Here is a 20,191-nt window from a genome sequence, read left to right on the forward strand (position 1 = left end):
GCCAGGCAGTCAGCCAACCAAGATCTTTAATCAACAATTATCAATTGAAGATTCAACATCAAACTATACAACTTAGATTACTCAGGAAATCCCAATTCCTACTTTCCATCTTATCAATTTCCCCTTTCCCTAAACTTTCAACAATTAAACCAACTTTCCAAGAAGCCACTTGCCTGTGAATTCTCAAAGATCCAAGGGAGGTTTCAATTAGCAGGATCCTGTTTAGCCTGGAAAGGGATTTTATTTCCAATATTCCTTTAACCACCAGTTAAGATCAAATCCGCAGTCAGAACAAATCTAATTAATTAGTTAATACTGATAGACAAAACATCCAAGGTCTATAGTAGGGGTCGGCAACGTATGGCTCTCGAGCCATATCTGGCTCTTTTGAGGGCCAGATAGGGCTCTTTCTGCAGGAGCCATAAAGTCAATTTTTTTCCAGGTGCTGTTACAGGAGCGCACACTGTGAGCACTGTACGGCTCTCACAAAATTACATTTTAAAAAATGTGGTGTTTATGGCTCTCACGGCCAGAAAGGTTGCCGACCCCTGGTCTATACTGTATCAAACTAAGAAATTTAATCACCATCATCAACTCACTATGGCTTCAGTTGAGACAAGGGTCAGCTGTTTTCCCTAATCAGCTGATTCCTTACTCAGGTTGTTAGCCCTGGGTTACAGTTTTGTTATTTTGGGATTGGAGTGAGCAGATTCTATATACTCTCTTTTAACATCAGTTGACCTTTGGGCTCACTACTATATCTAGGTGCCCCAATAGAATCTTACAATACTCCCCAATTAATTCCTTCCAAAGATTAACATAACAATATTACTTATTGATTTTCCTGTTAGAATATCAGCATTTTTTTAAAAAGTTTTATTTTTTGGTATTGATGCACCTTGTACAGTATCTGGAGCTTAATGAATGTCCACTGACTGATTCTTTGTTCTGCAAGCTACATCTTTTCCAGAAGGATTAAAATTTCTTAAAAACAGGGCCTATTTTATTTATTTATTGCTTGTGCTGCACTAATCTTCAGTTTAAATTCTATCTCAAATATTTACTAGCTGTAACCTCTCTAAGCCTCAGCTTTCTTATTTGTGAAGGGACTGGGGGGCAGCTGGGTAGCTCAGTAGATTGAGAGCCAGGATGGGAGGTCCTAGGTTCAAATCTGGCCTCAGACACTTCCCAGCTGGGTGACCCTGGGCAAGTCACTTGACCCCCATTGCCCACCCTTACCACTCTTTTACCAAGGAGCCAATACTCAGAAGTTAAGGGTTTAAAAAAAAGTTTAAAAAATAAAATAAAATGAAGGGACTGGTATCAATGACCGCTAAGATCCTTTACAACTAAAAATCTATAATTTTTTTTGAGACAGCTGTTCTGCATCAATTTTATTTTTGAACAATGATCACAAATTTCATAATGTTGTGGGGTATAATGGTGAACCCCCTAGGTTCAGGAAGGATACCTTTTGCAAGAATGCAAGACTGAAACTTAGCTTAAAAGTAAAAAGAGATTAGTAAGGTAGAATTTTAGCCAGCAAGACAAGACAGCATGAGTGGAACACCCCTGGGGGGTTGCTCCCAGAATGCTTCAGTTCAGGGGTTTTTATATTCTTTACAACAGTGAGGACTATGATGTTGTGTCATGGTGTGGGGTGATTCTAGAGTGGTAAACACTCAGGCATTTGGTGGGGTGTTTGGTCATCTGACCGGGGTCTACCTGAAGACCCACATAGTTTAGGGAACAGATGGATGCCTGAGATACAGCCCAATGGTATCAAGGTGTAGCCTGGAGGTGCATCTCTTAGTTCGTCTCATCCTAAAGGACAATTGAAAGATGATAGTAATCTCAGGGTCTTATAGAAGTTATCATATATTCTTGGATTAGGAGTTACATGAACAAAAAGGAGCAGGGGAATTTCCCTTTTTACAGTCTGCCTGGATTAAGGGATACAATGCCCATGCCAATATCTTTGTGAAATGTTCTAAAATTTTCAGTATCTTATCTATAAATATGGGATACAAAATTGTACTCAGAAGACACAGCAATGAAATATTTTGAAATTAAAGGTAAACCTCCTAATCAAATCTATGTCCATTTTTCATTAATGAAAAATACAAATTTATTAATTAGAAATTTTATAAAAAGAGTTAATGAAAATAAACATAATTCTATTATTTTTCTTCTAAAGAGTTGAACACAGATCAACATTTCTATACTGACAGTACCTCTTTCTTCTAATCAATTATTTCTCATCTATCTTTTTTTCCCTAGCAACCCTAATTCCTAAACAGAAAAATACTCATTTGCATTTTCCCATTTACCTATGTTTAGCACATTTCCCCTTACTTACAGATTTGCAGTTGAACCAAGAATTAGGTCTATAAGAATTGTAGGATGTGCCCATACAACTAACATATTTACATATTACTGAAATAATCTTTTATTTATCCTGCCAAGGCACTGAATATTATCATAATTTACATATGAGGAATCTGCTACTTAAGGCTTACACAAGAATTTAAAGTTTCATAGAAATTCAGTGGCAAACTATGAGATCTTCTAAATCCTAAGGACACCATCTACTGAGTCTATGACTCATACTTCTTTCTACAGTAGGTGCTATGAAGGAAAAGTGATTTTAATAGATGAAGCAGCAAAAGTAATAAATGAATGAATAATATATGGAAATAAAATATAAATATAAAAACTAAACAAATTTAAAAAAAACAAATATAAAACTAAGTGCTGGGGATAGTTAATGGCTCAGTGGATTGAGGAACAGAATTAAAGAGTTGGGAGGTCCTGGGCTCAAATATGGCTTCAAAGATACTTCCTACCTATGTGCCCCTGAGCAAGTTACTTAATCCCCATTGTCTAGCCCTTATTGCTCTTCTGCTTTGAATCAATGCACAATATCATTCTAAGTTGAAAGATAAGAGCTTTTTTAAGAATACATAAGTAAATATAGTAAAATTAAGTGCTCTCAGTCTACATTTTTTCTGAACAAAATCTTGAACTTGTCATTGTTTCATTTTATAAACATTACTTATTTTTATAAATTAATAAAAAATGTTTTCATAAGCCACAAAACTGGCCACCTCTTCTACTTAGTCTGACACTGGGAAAACATTTCATCTCTAGGCCTCAATTTCTTTATCTATAAAATGAGAGAGTTCACAAGATGATTTTCTGACTTATCTAAATCACCTGACATTTAATGTTTAAGTTTACACATTTCTGTACATAATCTCATTTGGAACTTTATAACAAACCTATAAGACAAGTACTGTTGGTATTATTTTAAGAGAACTTTTAAAACCAAGGAAAATTAAACTTTAAGAGGGTTAATTGGTATCACATAATTAGCAAACATTGGGAGCAGAATTCAAATTCAGATCTCTCCTGTGCCTAGTACTCTTGACATCACATTGTGTAAGAGTTAACAGAGGCTCAGGGCACAAATCATTATATACCAAAAATATATGTAAGTTGTAAATTCACAAAAAAGCTACTCTAATAAATGATTAAAAGTCAACGATTCTAAAATTATTTTATAATTTTTTTTAGAGTCACTTAGTAACTATGTGTCTCTAACTAGGATATAGAAACTGACCTGGATTTCCTCCCAAATATCTTCATCCAATACAGTAGCTGCTGTATGGTGCTGCAATGGGACTATCAGACAATGCCCTTCGGTAAGTGACTGGCAATTGGGCAAGCATAAGTAAACCTAAGGAGAGAAAAAAATTAAATTATAATCATTAAGTATTATTATAATTTATTTTCATTTTTAAAATGACACGTTTTAGGGGCAGCTCAGTGGATTCAGAGCCAGACCTAGAGATGGGAGGTTCTGGGTTCAAATCTGGTCTCAGATACTTCCTAGCTGTGCAACCCCAGGAAAGTCACTTAACTCTCATTGCCTAGCCTTTACTACTCTTCTGTCTTGGAACCAATGCACAGTATTGATTTTAAGACGGAAGATAAGGGTTCTTCAAAATAAATTAATTGATGTCTTATTATATTAATTATATTAATTATACTATATGATATTATAGCATATTATATTATATTGTATTATGTCATATCATATCTATCATATTATATTATATTATTTAATTAAAAATATATCCCTCTCTACTTCCCTTTCCCAAAGTGCCACAGTTTAGTCATTCCACCAAAGACCACCTACTTTGTTTTGAGTTTTATTTCTTTGCTACCATGAAAAGTCCTCTGATGAATACTTTAGTACATGTAGGAGCTTTCTGTCTTTTACTTCCTTGAGGTACATGCCAACAATGAAATATCCAAGTTAAAGAGTGGGAACTTTTTAAGCACAACTCCAAATGTAATTTATTTTCACATATTGAAATACTAGACTCAATTGAATTCAATCAAATACTACGATCTACTGTCTCAACTAGGCTGCCAGGACGGTGAGGTAAATGACTCTCTACCAAACTTTTCATAGCACTTGTTCCAAATCTCTCCTCAAGCCTCCCACAGTCTCCTCTAGAAACAATTCCAACTGAACTTTCTTCTTCTACACTGCTCAACACCACCTCAAAACTCCATGACATTATCCTTCATTGTCTGCTCTACATGGCTAATCCCTCTACTTGTACAAATGATTCTATTTCCCTTCTTGTTTTCTCTTCAAAGATTATATATCTCCTTCCCACTTTTACCCTCACATTCACAACTCATTTACTTTCTCATTTGACCTCTCCCAATGTACCGTCTCATTCCTTGCCACATTCTTTAAAATCCTTTTCTTGACCCTACCCATATTGGATGAAGTTATCAATTTATATCTCTCCTCCATTTCATAACCAAAATCCCAGAAAACTTGTCTATCCACATTATCCCTATTTCCTCCCTTTTCTTAACTGCTTGCAATCTGCCTTTCAATCTCATCACTCAATTGAAACTCTACTCCTAATTTATCAATGATCTCCTATTTGCCAAAACTAATCTTTTTGTCTCCCTTCATCCTTTTTGATCTCTCCAGCAGCATATGATACTCTTGATTGCCTTTTCCTCCTGGATAGTCTTTCTGCTCTAGGATTTTGTGATACTGTCCTCTCTTGATTCTCCTCTAGTCTTTCTGACTATTCCTTCTAAGTTTTCACACCCCAAATGTGAGTATAACTCAAACCTCTATCCTAAACCCTTTATTCTTATTATCCTCTCTTCATAGTCTCTTCAGCTTACATGGGTTCAATTGCCAAAACTGCAGATAAAATCCAAATATACATAATCTCCATAGACAGCACTAGTCTTGCTCCTAAAGACTAGATGTACATAACCAACTGCACATTAGTCATGTCAAAGAGGTTGACTTGTAAACATCTCAAAGACAACATTTTTAAAAGAAAACTCATTACCTTTCCCATAAAATCCACATTTCTTCCTAATCTCTATTTCTTTTGAATGCGCTTTACAACTTTAGTAATTAAAAAAATTCAGTTCTATATCATAATCAGTTTGGGTTATGGTATAACTTAGTGGTTATATTATATATAAACAGATGAGAAAGGATGAAGAGAAAAAGGGTGTCAAAAGAGAAAAATAGGTAAGAACATTCCCAACCTTTTGGCCTTTTAGTAAATTATAATTAATATTTTGAAAGCAGTGTTTTTATTTTCACAACCTCAGGTATAAATGGTGTAAGAATGGCATTCGTGCAAGGGGGGGGTGGGACAAAAGGAGCCAGAGAAGGAAGTTGCTGACAGTTGCTGACAGTTGCGAGGAGAGAGAATTCTGGGAATTTCTCCGAGGAAGAAGGAGAGGAGAAGTCTTTGGGCAGAAGACTGGGAAGAGGGAGGAGGAGGACAACCTAGCTTGGATCCAGTCTTGAGAGCTTCCTGAGGATCTTTCTTTGGAAAAATGAAACCTTGATTCCTTGATCAAAGCCATTCCATCGCATCTCACCCATCAAGACTTTAAGCATCAAGTCAGCTAAGTTTAGACTCCATTTTGGGAGGAATCTCTTACTCTCCTTCTTCCATTACCCAACCTTGCTGAGAGACCCTCTTTCAGTCAAAATTTACAATTATAGAAAAGGACAGAAACAGAAAACTAGAAACAGAAACAGAAGGAGAAGGGGCAGGGGAAGAAGCTTAGGTGTGGGAACCCCAAAGATTCCCTCCTAAGTGACAGACCCCATAGAAATAGAGAAGAGGGCACCTCAAAATCCCTCTGCCCATTACCCCTTCCCCCAATCCCTGAATTGAAAATAATAAAAGGCATTCCTCAGTCAGATAGTGTTCCAGAGTGCCTGAGAGACAACAAGGAAGAGGGGAACCACAGCTTGCTCTGGCTGCCTCCATCTTGAAGCCAGACCACCCACTGTGAAATTAACTGATCAGGAGGGAGGTTTGTGTGAACCCCATCCTTATTCAGAATCAGATTGGGGTACCACATACCTCCTCTTATAGGGAAGCCTCATTCCCAACTCCTGTGGGTCAACACAATCATCTAGGTCACCCAGTTTCAAAGTGACACCCCCTTAAAGTCTCCCAGTGTATATTTGGCCCCATGGGAGAGCTGGAAGAGAGACTCACAATACAGACTTTCTCTATCTCCCTTCTATCAAACATTTCTAACTGGCCTTTTTATTGTTACAATGGGGATATCACCTCTTGGCGCTTGGGATAAAATTAAATAGAGGACTAGATTTTGTCTGTAGGCCAGGTATTCTCTACTTATGGCATAAGATAATTTATAATTAACATTTAGCATATTTAATTTTGGTTGTCAAAAGAAGTAGTGTTACTGAAGGAACCCCAGAATTCTGATCCTTAAAGTTTATCATCATTAGAGAAATAGTACTCCCATACACAGAGAATATGAAGCATAATACCTTTCACAAATTAAAAATGAAGAGATTTTAGGTCTAACAGTTGCTAAAATGATTGATTCACTCTTTCTAAGCATATGATGTAAGACAAAATTAACTACTAGTGTCTAGGTCTTCATTTCCCACCTGGCTTCTAATCTACATTTCAAATACCTCCATATCAACTCAGAAATTCATACCTCCTCAATATCCCCTCCCCTAATCCTTCAGGTCCTCCCTTTCTCATTAGAAAGGGTAGAAGATAGACATTGGATAATTCCTCTCAGACCCTCCATCTGAGGAGGGAATCTCATCATTTCCTACTTCATAATGTATATCCCCCTCCTCCTCTACCATTCCCTTCTAGCTTTTCAGCTTCTTTTAATCTGCTGTTCCCTCCCATCCCATTAGATTATGAATTCTTTTTCTGTATTCTCATCTGAATCCTTCTTAGAACAGTAATTGGTACACTGTAGGTGCTTATTAAATGTTGTGACCTACTTTATAAAGGTATTCTGCAAAGATATAAACAATTTTCAAATAAAACAACATGCTTCATATTTCCCTGAAGAAAATTTCTTTCTGATTTTTCAGTGTTGGATAAAAGAGGATCATAGGATTTAACCTAGAAAATTCCTTGGAGGTCATATAGGCCAACTCCTCTATCTCTTTATAGAAATAAAAAAATTTGAACCCAAGAGAGATCAAGAGATTTGCCCAAGTCACACAAGAAAGAGATGACAAAATGAATTTTGGTTCTGACTCCAATCTATTATTCTCTCCATTGTACCATGTTTCCTCTATTAAGCGGACAACATTAAGTTTCTACTTTGTACATGGAACTGTACTCAAACTGTGAGAATACAAATGTAGATGTCACATTTTAGGAAGTATATTAATAAACTGGAGAGCAACTATAGGAGGATTACCAAGATGATAAAGGATCTCAAATATTACACTGTTCAAGAAATGACCAGATTGACCAGGATCTTTGGATAAATGAAGAGACAACTTAGGCAGAACATCTTAATTGCCTTGAAGCATATGGACAGCAAAGAAACTTGTTCTGCTTTGCCACACAGAGCAGAATTTGAAACAAGGTCTTGAAGTTTTGAAGAAGATTTAAATTTGATGTAAGAAGAAACTTCCTAGTCATAAGGCTTTTCAAAAGCAAAATGAGATGCCCCAGGAGTTAGCTGGCTATATCCCTGCAACCCAGAGATTTTTTTTTTTTAGAACTCTTATCTTCCATCTTAGAAGCAATACTGGGTATTGGTTCTAAGGCAGAAGAGTTGGAAGGGCTAGGCAATGGGGGTTAAGTGATTTGCCCAGGATCACACAGCTAAGAAATGTCTAAAATCACATTTGAACCCAGGACCTCTCATCTCTGGGTCTGGCTCTCAATCCACTGAGCCACGTAGGTGCCCCCCACTCCAGAGATTTTTGACAAAGTCTAGGTATTTGTTGGGTATATTATAGAAAAAATTCTTATTCAGGTAAAAGGAATCCTTGTCCAGATATAAGTTGATCTATCAGGATTGATCAAATTCTGAATTTATGTGAGATGTTCAGGATGTGAAATGTTCAGGAAGTTCTGACTACACTTTCTGAAAGCAATCAAATTTGAACCACATCATGTAAAAGATGATGACTTGAATGTTCAAAGTGGTCTTAGAGAAATATATGACGTAGAGGCTCCATGGGGGAGTGGAAAGAAAGTCATCTCACAAACAGATAATTATTAGTAGTTGTCAAAAAAAATGAGCAAAATGTGTCACTTGTGTCTACCTACTTCCACCTCTGTATTATCCCCTGCCCCGAAGCTATAAATATTTAATTATCTTTTGATTAAAATGAGATACAATGTCATTTGATGAACAATAGTGATAACTGGATCTGGAATCAAGAAGACCTGTGTTCAAATTGCATATCAGATACTAGCTAGTTGGCTAAAGGCAAGATATAAGCTCCCTAACTTAGTTTCTTCAGCTATAAAATGGGGATAATCATACCAGTAGTACCGACCTCAAAAAACTGTTTAGTGGTTCAAGAAAAATAATGTATATAAAGTATTCTGCAAACTTTCAAGTATTACAGATGGTGTCCCAAAAGTATAAGTATAGTTTTAAGCTATAAAAATTTAATCTTGCTATTTAAAGCTTAACATAGCACTAAGACTTTTGAGACACTCTGAAGAAATGTCAATTATTTATTAGGATAAGCCCCATTCCAGTGTTTAAAAAAAAAAAAAAAAAAAAAAAAAAAAAAAAAAAAAAGAGGCAAAGTCTGCTCTCATAGAGCTTATTCCAATAAGCTGATATCCCTCTGACTACCCAAAACTACTCACTACAACACTCCCCCATGCACACAAATCTATCTTCCGACTTACCCCAATGACCCTTATCCTTGTTATCGTATCCTCTCCTCATATCAAAACTTCTATATTAGCTAAGAATAAAACAACTTATTAAAGCAGTTGGTTTGGTAGGAATATAAGGAACCAAAGCCATTTTAAAAGGTTATAAGCTGATGCAATAGAGTTGGAGATCTAAGTATCTATGCTATAGATTTTTCTTTCCCTGCCATTCCTGGAGCTTCAGGAGGAGAATACAACATGAAATCAATGGTACAATCCCCACTCTTTAAGGCTATATGCCTGAAAAGTTGGGTAGGCCACTCATGTAGTATGGACAACCAAAAAGATATGGACAGTCAAGTGCTACACTGGTACTTACTGAAAAGTTTTAAAAAGGCCAGAAGAAGGTCCCTTAACCAGTGAATGGATTCTTTATGGAATATTTATGGAAGGCCATGTATATGAATTACAAAGAATGAGAACCGTATGGACTAAAATCTACACTGTTAACAGACCCTTAGATAGATGAAATTATTGAATTAACAGAAAATTATAATATAGAATTCATAAAATGCATATTCTAGTTGATATTTTAAAGGAAAAAGTTGAGTAATAATGACTCTTAAAAGCCAATTAAGATGGCATAACTGAAAGATGCCCAAGGAATTAGAAGTCCTTGGTGATGACCATGGCTCTACCATCATTATCCTTAGGTAAATCATTTTTTCCTCCTTGATATATAGCAATTCTAGCAGGGGACATTGTACCTCAAATGAAAAAGCTGACACCTCTCTATTCCATCAGAATAAAAGTATACTTCTCACTGAAGAAAGTACTTAGTGCCACAACAGATATAGAAGTGTTGAGTAAAAAATAAGTTCATAGTTATTTGGAGACTGAATCTTGTGGCATTTAACAAGAATCAACATAGTCACTAAAAAGCGTGCCCATGGAATAAGCAGATTTGCTGAATTTGTACATTTAGGTGAGGGGGGAAAAAAAACTTTAGAAGAGGAGTTAAAAAGAGAAACACACACTTCAGGAAATTATGGAACAAAAACAAAACTATGAAACTTTTTAAAAATCTTTTTATCCAATTCAGTAAGCTTTCTGTTTTCATACCTTGATGCCAATTGCAATGATAAGGTGCTTGGGAAGCTGAGAACTATCAAAACAATATGGACACTTCTCCATTTGTGCAGCAAGCTTCTGATGCTCTAAGATTGCTTTTTTCTTCTGTTTCTCCTCATCACCACCAAAGCATTCCTTCTTGGCTGCCTTTGAGACAAACATGTCATCCAAACTGTAATATTCCTTATCAGTTTTTTCTGTAAGCTGAAAACACACAGAATATTGTGTTAATGTAATAGTTTAAAAAGTGTCATGTTTGACACTCTACTGTAATCTAATATTGTAACTGAAAAACAGTGATACTATGTGGGTCCATTAAAAAAAATATTGGCAACTAACTGTAAATAAGTGAGAACTCAAATCATTAAGAACTTCAAAATGTCCACAAAAGATACTGAGTACAAGGAATAAAACTAAATGATGAAATAAATTTTTATGAACTTGTACATAACACTATCTGTGTAAACATGTCAAATTTGAACCTTAAGACCAAAAACAAATATCTCCTCAAATTGGAACAGATATTCCTTGTATATTTATAAACTCAATATGTTACCTGGGTTAACAGTGATAGGTGTTCAATAACGGAGTGAGAAAAAAATTATGAAATTCTCCTTTTTCTTAATGGATATATAGAGATAGAGCAGGAATAATGGGGGAACAAAGAGACAGAAAAAGCATTAAACAATAATATTGTCTTTCTGGGATAGATGGTCCTACCTGAAAGTAAACTAGCTGTCTAATAATTTTTCAAAGTCCTCTTTCCATGTTGCATAATTCTAGCAAAACTACCATTGTGTAAACTAGTTCTAAGATTATATAAATGTGATTGAATTGTCAAACTATTTTCATTTTGACAATATTTAGCTAAAAACAATTAGTACTAATACTAACAAACTATTTTCAAAAATTAAGAAAGAAAAGCATACTACCAAAGTCCTTTTAGGAGACAAATATAATCCTAATACTTAAACGAGTAAAGGACAAAACACAGAAGGAAAACTATAAACCAATATTGTTAATAAAAATCAACTTGAAGATTTTCAACAAAATTCTGTCAGACTATTGTGATTATCCAAGAAATCACTCATTATATGACCAAAAGGAAGGCAAAAATGGTTTAAAAAGAAAGCAATCAACACAATTAATGATATTAAAAATAAAAACATCCGGAACCATATAATTATCTCAGTAGATGCTGAAAAAGTCTAGACCAGTGATTCCCAACTTTTTTTGGCCTACCGTCCCCTTTCCAGAAAAAATATTACTTAGCCCCCTGGAAATTAATTTTTTTTATTTTAATAGCAATTAATAGGAAAGATAAATGCACCTGTGGCCATCACTGCTCCCCTAGATTGCTGCAGCGCCCACTTTGGGAATCAGTGGTCTAGAGAAAGGACAACCCCCGTTTATGCTAAAAATCATACAAAGTATAGGCATGAAGGGACTTTTTTTAATAACACAAAAACCATCTACCAAAAACCAAAAACAAGCATCATATGCAACTGAAACACATTAGAAATGTTCACAATAAATGAGAGTAAAGCAAGAATGTCCACCCTCCACATTATATTACTTGATATAGCTTCGTAAATATTAGAAAAAGTAGACTCCCTAGAAATTAAACACACAAAAACATGTAAAGATGAGATAAAATGACACTTGTTTTCTGATGAAAAGGATGGTAATAATTGGAAAATCCTAAGGAATCATAAAAGATACCAATTAAGAGACAATACTCTCAGCAAAATTGTAGGCTACAAAATATATCCTCAAAAATCAACTACATTTTCATATTAAAATAACAAAATCCAAGGGGCAATAAGAGGAAAAAAGAGAAATCCCATTCCAAATAACTACAAAATGCATAAAGTATTTGGAGAACAATAAAATAATGTTTATATGAGACTTAATATGTGCCAGGCATGGTACGAAAAGTTTTATAATTATTGCCTCATTTGATCCTTATAACAACCACTTGAGATAGGTGCTATTATTATTCCCATTTTCAAATGATGAAATTAAGGTAAACAACTACATGACTTTCCCACCTAGCTAGATCAATTTACCAAAACACCTGAGTGTTGTATAGATGTGATTACAAAGTGCCACTTAAAAAACAACTTAAATAGCTGAAAGAATAGTCAGTGTTCATACCTTGACCATGACAATATAATAAAAAATGACAATACTACCAAAGTTAATGTATACTTATAATGCTATAACAATTTAAATATCATGGAGATGTCTTATAGAACTTGGAGAAACTATGATAAAATTCATCTGGAAAAACAAAAGATTTAGAAAATCAAGGGAAACAATGAAAAGTGGGAGTGATGAAGAGGGAATATTTCAAACTATATTTTAAATCAGCAGTCATTAACACTGTCTGTTATGATTTAAAACAATGGAGAGTAGATCAATAAAATGGACTATACACTATAAAACTAGAAACAATGGAATGCAAGAATTCTGTGCTGAATAAAATACAAAATATGGTAGGTATCATCTCCAGTAGTTCTTTATTCTGTCCCTTCCAAAAGCACTGTATGAGTGTCTAATTACAAAGGTACTAATCTGATCATTGCAGTTTTGATGTTTAAAAATTTGGAGGCTTTCACAAAATAACTTTGAATTTAGTGCATTTGCCTATTTATTAACAAACAGGTAATCATTACCTGAGCTGCACTCAATGAAATTAATAATGTCTTGATTTCACTTAGTAATAATTCATCCTTCACAAAGTAGAAGAAACAACAAGAATTCATTTTACTTTATATGTGATTCTTAATAAGAGAAGAAGTTCAGTTATCCCTTCCACATCATAAAGGTTAGAGGTACAGTGCCTCCACAATCTGGAAAATTCCCATTTAATTTCTTATGTCAACCCACAATATAGCAAAAATGCACTAAAGAAAGTCTAGATGTGGAAGTGTTGCCCATAGTTAGTTGGTTGCTGAAAAGGACATGAGTATTTTGGGAACTAGCCAAAGAGAAAAGAATGGAACATGCAAATTCTAGAACAACTGAGTTGGTGTTGATGCTGGAAAACTTCTACAATGTCTTACTAAAAGGATAATTATTGAGTATCTAGCACAAGAAGAGATGATACGAAAAGACAATATGGCTTCAACAAAAACAAGTCACATCAAATTAACCTTATTTCATTTTTGTTATTCTCTATAAGCCTATTGAGGCCAAACACAACTTCATTTCTTTATCTATAGCTACAGCATCTAAGCACCAGGCTTCACACAAAGTAGGACCTTTATAAATGCTAGTTTCATTCCATCCCCACCACCAGCTTTACAGTGTCCTTTTATATAATGTCTTCCCCTTTTAAATTGTAAGTTTCTTAAGGGCAGGAACTGTCTTTTTTTTATTTGTATGCCCAGTGCTTAGTATAGTGTCTGGCACATGGTAGGTGCTTTAATGTTTGTTGAATTTAATTGTCTAATACCCATGGTTTCACTAACATCTAAAAAAGACCCTACACCACTTTGCTATTCTTCCTATGTCACATAATCACCAAGTTTAAACTGAGATTAAATCTCAATCTAACCAATTAAAACAGGGCCTCTCAGATGACATGCTTGGTCCTAAAATATATCTCATGTCAAAACCTACACTTCTGCTATGCCAGCAAATGTGCAGATAGTCTCTGACTGATGATACACTATAATTTTAGCTATTGATGTAGCATGCTGAAAAAAAATTAAGAAAAAAAGAACTCTACATTAAAATCTCAGTTCAATGAAAAAAAAAGTAACTTAAAAGTTTCTTTAGCTCCCAGGTGATTTTAGTCACATATGTTGATTTTAAACTTATTATCATTTTCATAAGCAATTCAAGAAATGGAAACATTATTTGAAATCTTTAGGCAAATTTATAAAAAGAATGACTCGCATTTACATAGAAGATTTTTCTTTTGAAAAAGAATTCACACCAATTTGGCCCAGCAACACTGAGAACAGAAAAGTAAAAAAAAAAAAATGATCCTTCTACAAAGAAGGAAACTGGAATTTGCTGATCAGCATCCAGTGCAATACAAAGCACAAGAATCTATGACCCATCAATGACCTAAATCTTCAACAAACTTTCTAATTACATTCTAACTGCACAGCACTGCCTACTCAGTAACAAGAAAATAACCTTTCATACTACCCCCTGAAAAATGGGAAATACTCATGTTCATGAAAAATGCTTTCTTTTCTAATGCAACACACACTTTTAGTGTTGATCACCATAGTCCTTACCTTTTAATAAAGACCATGTTAATAATATTATGCACTGAAAAACAATTATTATTTTCTCTCTCTCCTCATAGCCATTCCAAGAAATACTCAAGCATTCATTTTACAGATGAGATTAATGGAAGCACAAACTTACCCTCATGAGCTGAACTGATTGAAACCAGTTTAGACTAGAATGGACCAGTTTAGGCCAGAATAAAGTGGACTGAACTGGTAACAGGGAAAACTGACAAATAATAGTGATTATGGATAATAAAAAAGATTCTTTTCAACATCTCAGTAAGTAATATGGGAGTTTTAAACTAATACTAAAATGCCAAGGACATTCTCAATTCCTTGGTAGAGATGTAATGTTAATGTTTACCTGATCTTAAATCTTAGTTTGAAAGAAAAAATAAAATAGGTAATAAAATATTCAGTTTCTCCTTCAGATGTCCATAGAACTAGGGATTCTTTTCCCAAAAGAACTTCTCAACATTTAGGAACTGAATCTATCCCAAGAAATGGAACAAATATATGTTAAAAGTCTGTTATTTTTTCCTTACTATTAAACTTACTATTAAACCAGAGTTTAGTACAAAATGGAACCAAGCCTAGATATTTTCTAATAGGAGAGGTTTTTAACATTTTTTTTGGACAGGATCTCATATAAGGAGCAACCAGGTGAGGAAACTTCCCCTACTAATGCAGACAGATAACTGCTCTGCAATTTATATGTTCAGAGAATTACCTAGAGAACTGAGAATTTGAGTGGCTTCCAGTCTCACACAGCAAGTATGTATAAGTGGTAGGTCTTAAAAGCAAGTCCTCTTGATTCTAAGGCTGGGTTCTCTGACCTCTATTCAATGTTTAGACTATGTCTCTAAAGATGACAATATCATGTTAATATATTATTTAAACTTAATGTAAATTTATTATTCATTCAGTTGAAGTCCATAATCACCCATTTTAAAAACATTTATATAGGTACTTTCTGCTTGGAAACAAGAGGCTATCAGTTATATGATTTATTATCTCCCTAGAATGCCCAAAAGGAATGAGGGAGCAAATTAACTTATAAGGAAAATTTGCCCGAATTTCTCTCCTGTAGTGTACCAATAATTTTCTCCAAAAATGACCAAAATTCCCAATGTTGAAATACATATTAGGGTTCTAAATTTGTCCGTAATTAGGATGCTATAAACCACTGGCTGTTACTATAGTCATAACCACTCTAGGTAACCTTATCTTTTCGAACTGCTTGCTACATCCTTCAACAATACTTTTTTTAAATCTTTACTTCCTATCTTTGAATCAATATTATGTATCAATTACAAGGCAGAGGAAAAGTAAGGGCTAGGCAGGAGGAGTTAATTAACTTCCCCAGGGTCACACAGCTAGAAGGTGTCTGAGGCCACATTTGAATTCAGAACCTCCCATCTCCAGGCTTGGATCTCTATCCACTGAGCCACCTACTTGTCCCAAAAGTACTTTTAAAAAGAACAGAGATTTGGTTTTAAAAGATTTTATACTAATTTATTTTTTACTGAGAATGATTTTTAAAAAAGGATTCAGATTTAAGAGAAATAGTCATTAATGAAATACATAAATAAAGTAAGCCAATGGATTATTTCTAGTAGGAAATTATTTAAGCTTTAAAAGTTTTATAAAAACCCATAAAATATACCAACACATTTGAACATGTAAAAGTACACATCTTTTATTAAAGGACAAAATAATTATTTTCTGATTTCTGATGAGATGTGAAATTTCTTTTTGTCTACATTTATACTTTTGCTATTTATAATTTCCCTTTCCAGTTTCCTACACTATATACCACTACCTAACCAAAAAAATTGCTATCACCTCAATATTAAATGCATGACATTATGACATTACTGTATGCAGTGCTATGGAAATTAACAAGAAATATCCATACGCCTCTCAAAAATTTACTTCAGGGGGGTAGTTGGGTAGCTCAGTGGATTGAGAGCCAGGCCTAGAGATGTGAGGTCCTAGGTTCAAATCTGGTCTCAGACACTTCCCAGCTGTGTGACCCTGGGCAAGTCACTTGACCCCCATTGCCTAGCCCTTACCACTCTTCTGCCTTGGAGCCAATACACAGTATTGACTGCAAGACAGAAGGTAAGGGTTTATTTTAAAAAAAAAATTACTTCAGTTTGTGTTGCTATAGCAACATTTATGTATTATATCTTAAATGATATGGTTTATATTAAAAAATACTTTAATCATTAAAATGTATTTTGAGAAATGGTAACAGAGTACAGTGATTGACATGAATACTGTATATAAACAGTTAAATTCAGCCAGTAGATACTGTTCATTCATTCAGGTAATTTTTAATATTACTTCTAAGGTGTCTTCCAGCACTAAATTTATGAACCAATGTCAAATTACACCAATATAAGAGTATATATTCTATAACAAAATGAAAATTGAACTGGAAATCAAGAGACCTGGGTTCTGTCTTGACTCTGCCACAAATTATCTGTGTGACCTTGAATAAGTCAGTAAACTGGGGGCCCTAGTTAAGCCTTCACCTTAAATGTGAAGGAAAAGGAATATCATTAAAGATATTTCATCTCTAAAACTTATTATCTTAGAAAGAAAAACTTTTAGCAATTTACCTGCACTATTGGAAAACCAAATAAAATTACTATTACTATTAGAAATAGTATTACTATTGGAAAACCAAAATGAAAAAAAAAAATAAATGCCTCATATTCAAAATAACAAAGAATCTTGAAATTAACATAAATTCAAAGAAAAAAAGAAATAATTCTCTATAAACTAAGTAAACATAGCATATGATACAATGTCTACATATGTAAAGTATGTACTTCTAAAATATTTTATGACTATGTCAAGAGAGTGATTGATGCTATGTAAGAGATAAACAAATTCAAACCAAATGTGACTAGCAATGTAGAATTGATATCATATTAAATTATACATAAAATATTTTTACTCCCAATTACCATTTTCTTAAATTCTTCTTTTCCTAAGGCAATAAGGGACACAGAAAGACAGAGAAGACCTGGACAATGACCTCAAGAAGCTTAAAATTCAAAAGGAAAGCTATAATATTCACACAAGTAACTAATACAAAGCAAAAAGTTATAAATATTTTAAAAATATAAAAAAGTACTATGGAAGTTTAGCACAGTAGAAATCATTTTTAGTTCATGATTGATATGAATTTTTATTTGAATTGATTAAAATAAAATCAAATTCAATAATTATTTTCCCCAGAATATTTGTTTTTCTCCTTTTTCTTTCTTCCCTAAAACCAACTAATCAAAACAAACCCAACCAAGACCTTTTTGTCTTATTCACTCTCCTCAATGAATCTTGAATATTTTAGGATCCTGATGGAATACTTCTCTTCAAATAAGAATAAGAGTGCATCATCAATATTTAACCCTTTCCAGTTACTCAGACGTATTTACCTTTCCTAGTTCTTCTTGACTCCAGTGTTAGTATTTTGAAGTTTCTACTCACAGTGGCCTTTTCAAGAATGTTTGAAAATATGAACAAGCAGGCCAGGGATAGAGAATATAAATCCACTGTTTGTATATTCCAAAAAAGCATGAATCCGTACAACAAAATACAATCTTAAAGTATTTGCTGCAGCAAAGCTTTTCCTTTTCATTGAACTCATTGAATATTATGTGAAAGATACACACACAGAAATAACTTTGTTAAAAAATTATCTAATTCTTTTTAAGAAGTGAGGTAAAGAGGTAAATGAGATTGTAGATTATATTTCCCATTATCCTGGAGAGTGTCCTGAGCAAATACCAAATGGAAGAGGGATTCCCTGAAGTTCATGGATTCATTAGATTTAGAGCTAAAAAGGAACTTAAAGATAATTCCAAGTCATGCCATGAGAAAAGTCAAAAGGCCAATTCAGGAAAACCTGGGAAATCATAATAATATCCAAAGTGAGGCTGAGTTAAATAAGCTGAACCCAACTGAATACAGCATTATAAAGGAAAAGAACTGTGAAGGGCTCAACACTTGGTAGAAGATGAAAGAAGAGATATATTTTGAAACAAGGCCAACACATTAGATTTATTTTGGGTGATTATACTTATTTGTGAGAGGACACCCTAAACCTCAAAGGGGACGAAGGTGTTTATGGCAGAGAAATGAGAAACCAGGTCTTGAAGCTTTTGCTAACCCAGGGGTGAAGGAGGATGGGGGGAAGGGAATCTTTCTTCTATGGAGAGCTAGTCCTGACATTCTTCACAAAAGAAAAGAACTCAGAAAATTTCAACGTGTGCCCATGTTTCCAAGTTTGTGCTATCATTGGCCAGTACCCTCTCCCCCTTACAACACTGATACTAAATCCTCTCTCAATGAATCATTCGAATACACAGAATGGAGCAGAAAAAAATTTCAGAAAGGACCCATTAGAACAGATCAGTTCTGGAACTGCCATGCTAAATTTAAAATTTACCTAGAAAATCTGTTTGGCGGAATATAATAATCCACAAAGTCAGCATTTACTGAGAAATTGGAATGTACAGCTATTAAATGTAGATAGGAATTGGCATAGTTCTCTATATTTTTAACTTTTATACTTTTCTATAGTAAATTCCCTAAAGTCTAACCACCTACCATGTGTTTTTAAAAAACCATACTGAAACAAAGAATAAGTAAGAATAATTAAACAAGATAAGGTTAAGGAGATAGAAAGAATATCACTTATTTGCTTCTGTAAAGCTATCACTAAAAATGGGGCTGGAATGAATATAATGTTTTTAATCATAAAGTTTTATTGCTATAATTAAATATGTATATTTATATTTCATACAAAAATGATAAAAGTATTAGTGCAACACTGCTGACCAATTCAGAAATGAATGTATCTGTAGAAGTAAATAACAATATTTACTAAGTATCTAAAAGAGGCAGGGTGGCATAATGAAGAGTTGGCTGGTCTTTGAGTCAGAAAAATGTGGGTTCAAGTCCTGCCCCTTGTGCCTATAGGTAATTCAACTAACCTCTCACTGCCAATGGCCTTTAAAGTCTCTGAGTCAGAGACAAGTTGTCTACCTCTTATCAATACAGAGTTTTCATACAGAAGATGACCACAATGATGAAATTATAAGTCTAAAATGAAAATAATCTAAAAGGGCTCACAATTGTAGTTCATGCAAGTCATCTTAACTGGATATTGGAATACAATATTTTATGAAATTTATGATACTTTGATTTGGATCTGCCTAATTTCTATTCTCTTAGTTGTTCAGCTAGAATAATATTTCATATAAGCACTTAAGATCTATTCTGTATACTGGCATATATTCTGTATTTCTTATCATGATGGACTCAGCCAGCCAGTCCAGCCAAAACCACCTTGGGAGGTCAGGCCAGCTGACTCTGGCTTTTGGCTTTAAAACCAGTGCCTGTGATCTTTGCCTATTTTACTGCTACCTCATATCCCTGCCGGTACAGACCACTGCCTCACGTTCCTGCCTACTGTGATCTCTGCCTCTTTCGCTGACTCACCGGAGCAGACCACTTCTCCGATCCTGCCGCTGGTGCTGCTGGAGTCCAGAACCCCGAACCCCAACAGCGATGACCCCCCCCCCC

At 34.4% G+C, this 20,191-nt stretch overlaps 1 protein-coding gene across 1 annotated transcript in view; it reads right to left on the reverse strand.

Annotated features, from left to right (window-relative positions):
• The window catches only part of CWF19L2 (CWF19 like cell cycle control factor 2), a 162,587-nt gene that overhangs the window by 39,493 nt on the left and 102,903 nt on the right, over positions 1 to 20,191 (reverse strand). Inside the window, exons 15-16 of the mRNA XM_044669061.1 lie at positions 10,329 to 10,541; positions 3,623 to 3,739 (exon numbers count right to left, since the gene is read on the reverse strand). Coding sequence (XP_044524996.1) covers positions 3,623 to 3,739; positions 10,329 to 10,541 — 330 coding nt within the window. The remainder of the gene's footprint in view (positions 1 to 3,622; positions 3,740 to 10,328; positions 10,542 to 20,191) is intronic.

This window comes from Gracilinanus agilis, chromosome 3 (assembly GCF_016433145.1).
Source record: "Gracilinanus agilis isolate LMUSP501 chromosome 3, AgileGrace, whole genome shotgun sequence".
NCBI lineage: Eukaryota > Metazoa > Chordata > Mammalia > Didelphimorphia > Didelphidae > Gracilinanus > Gracilinanus agilis.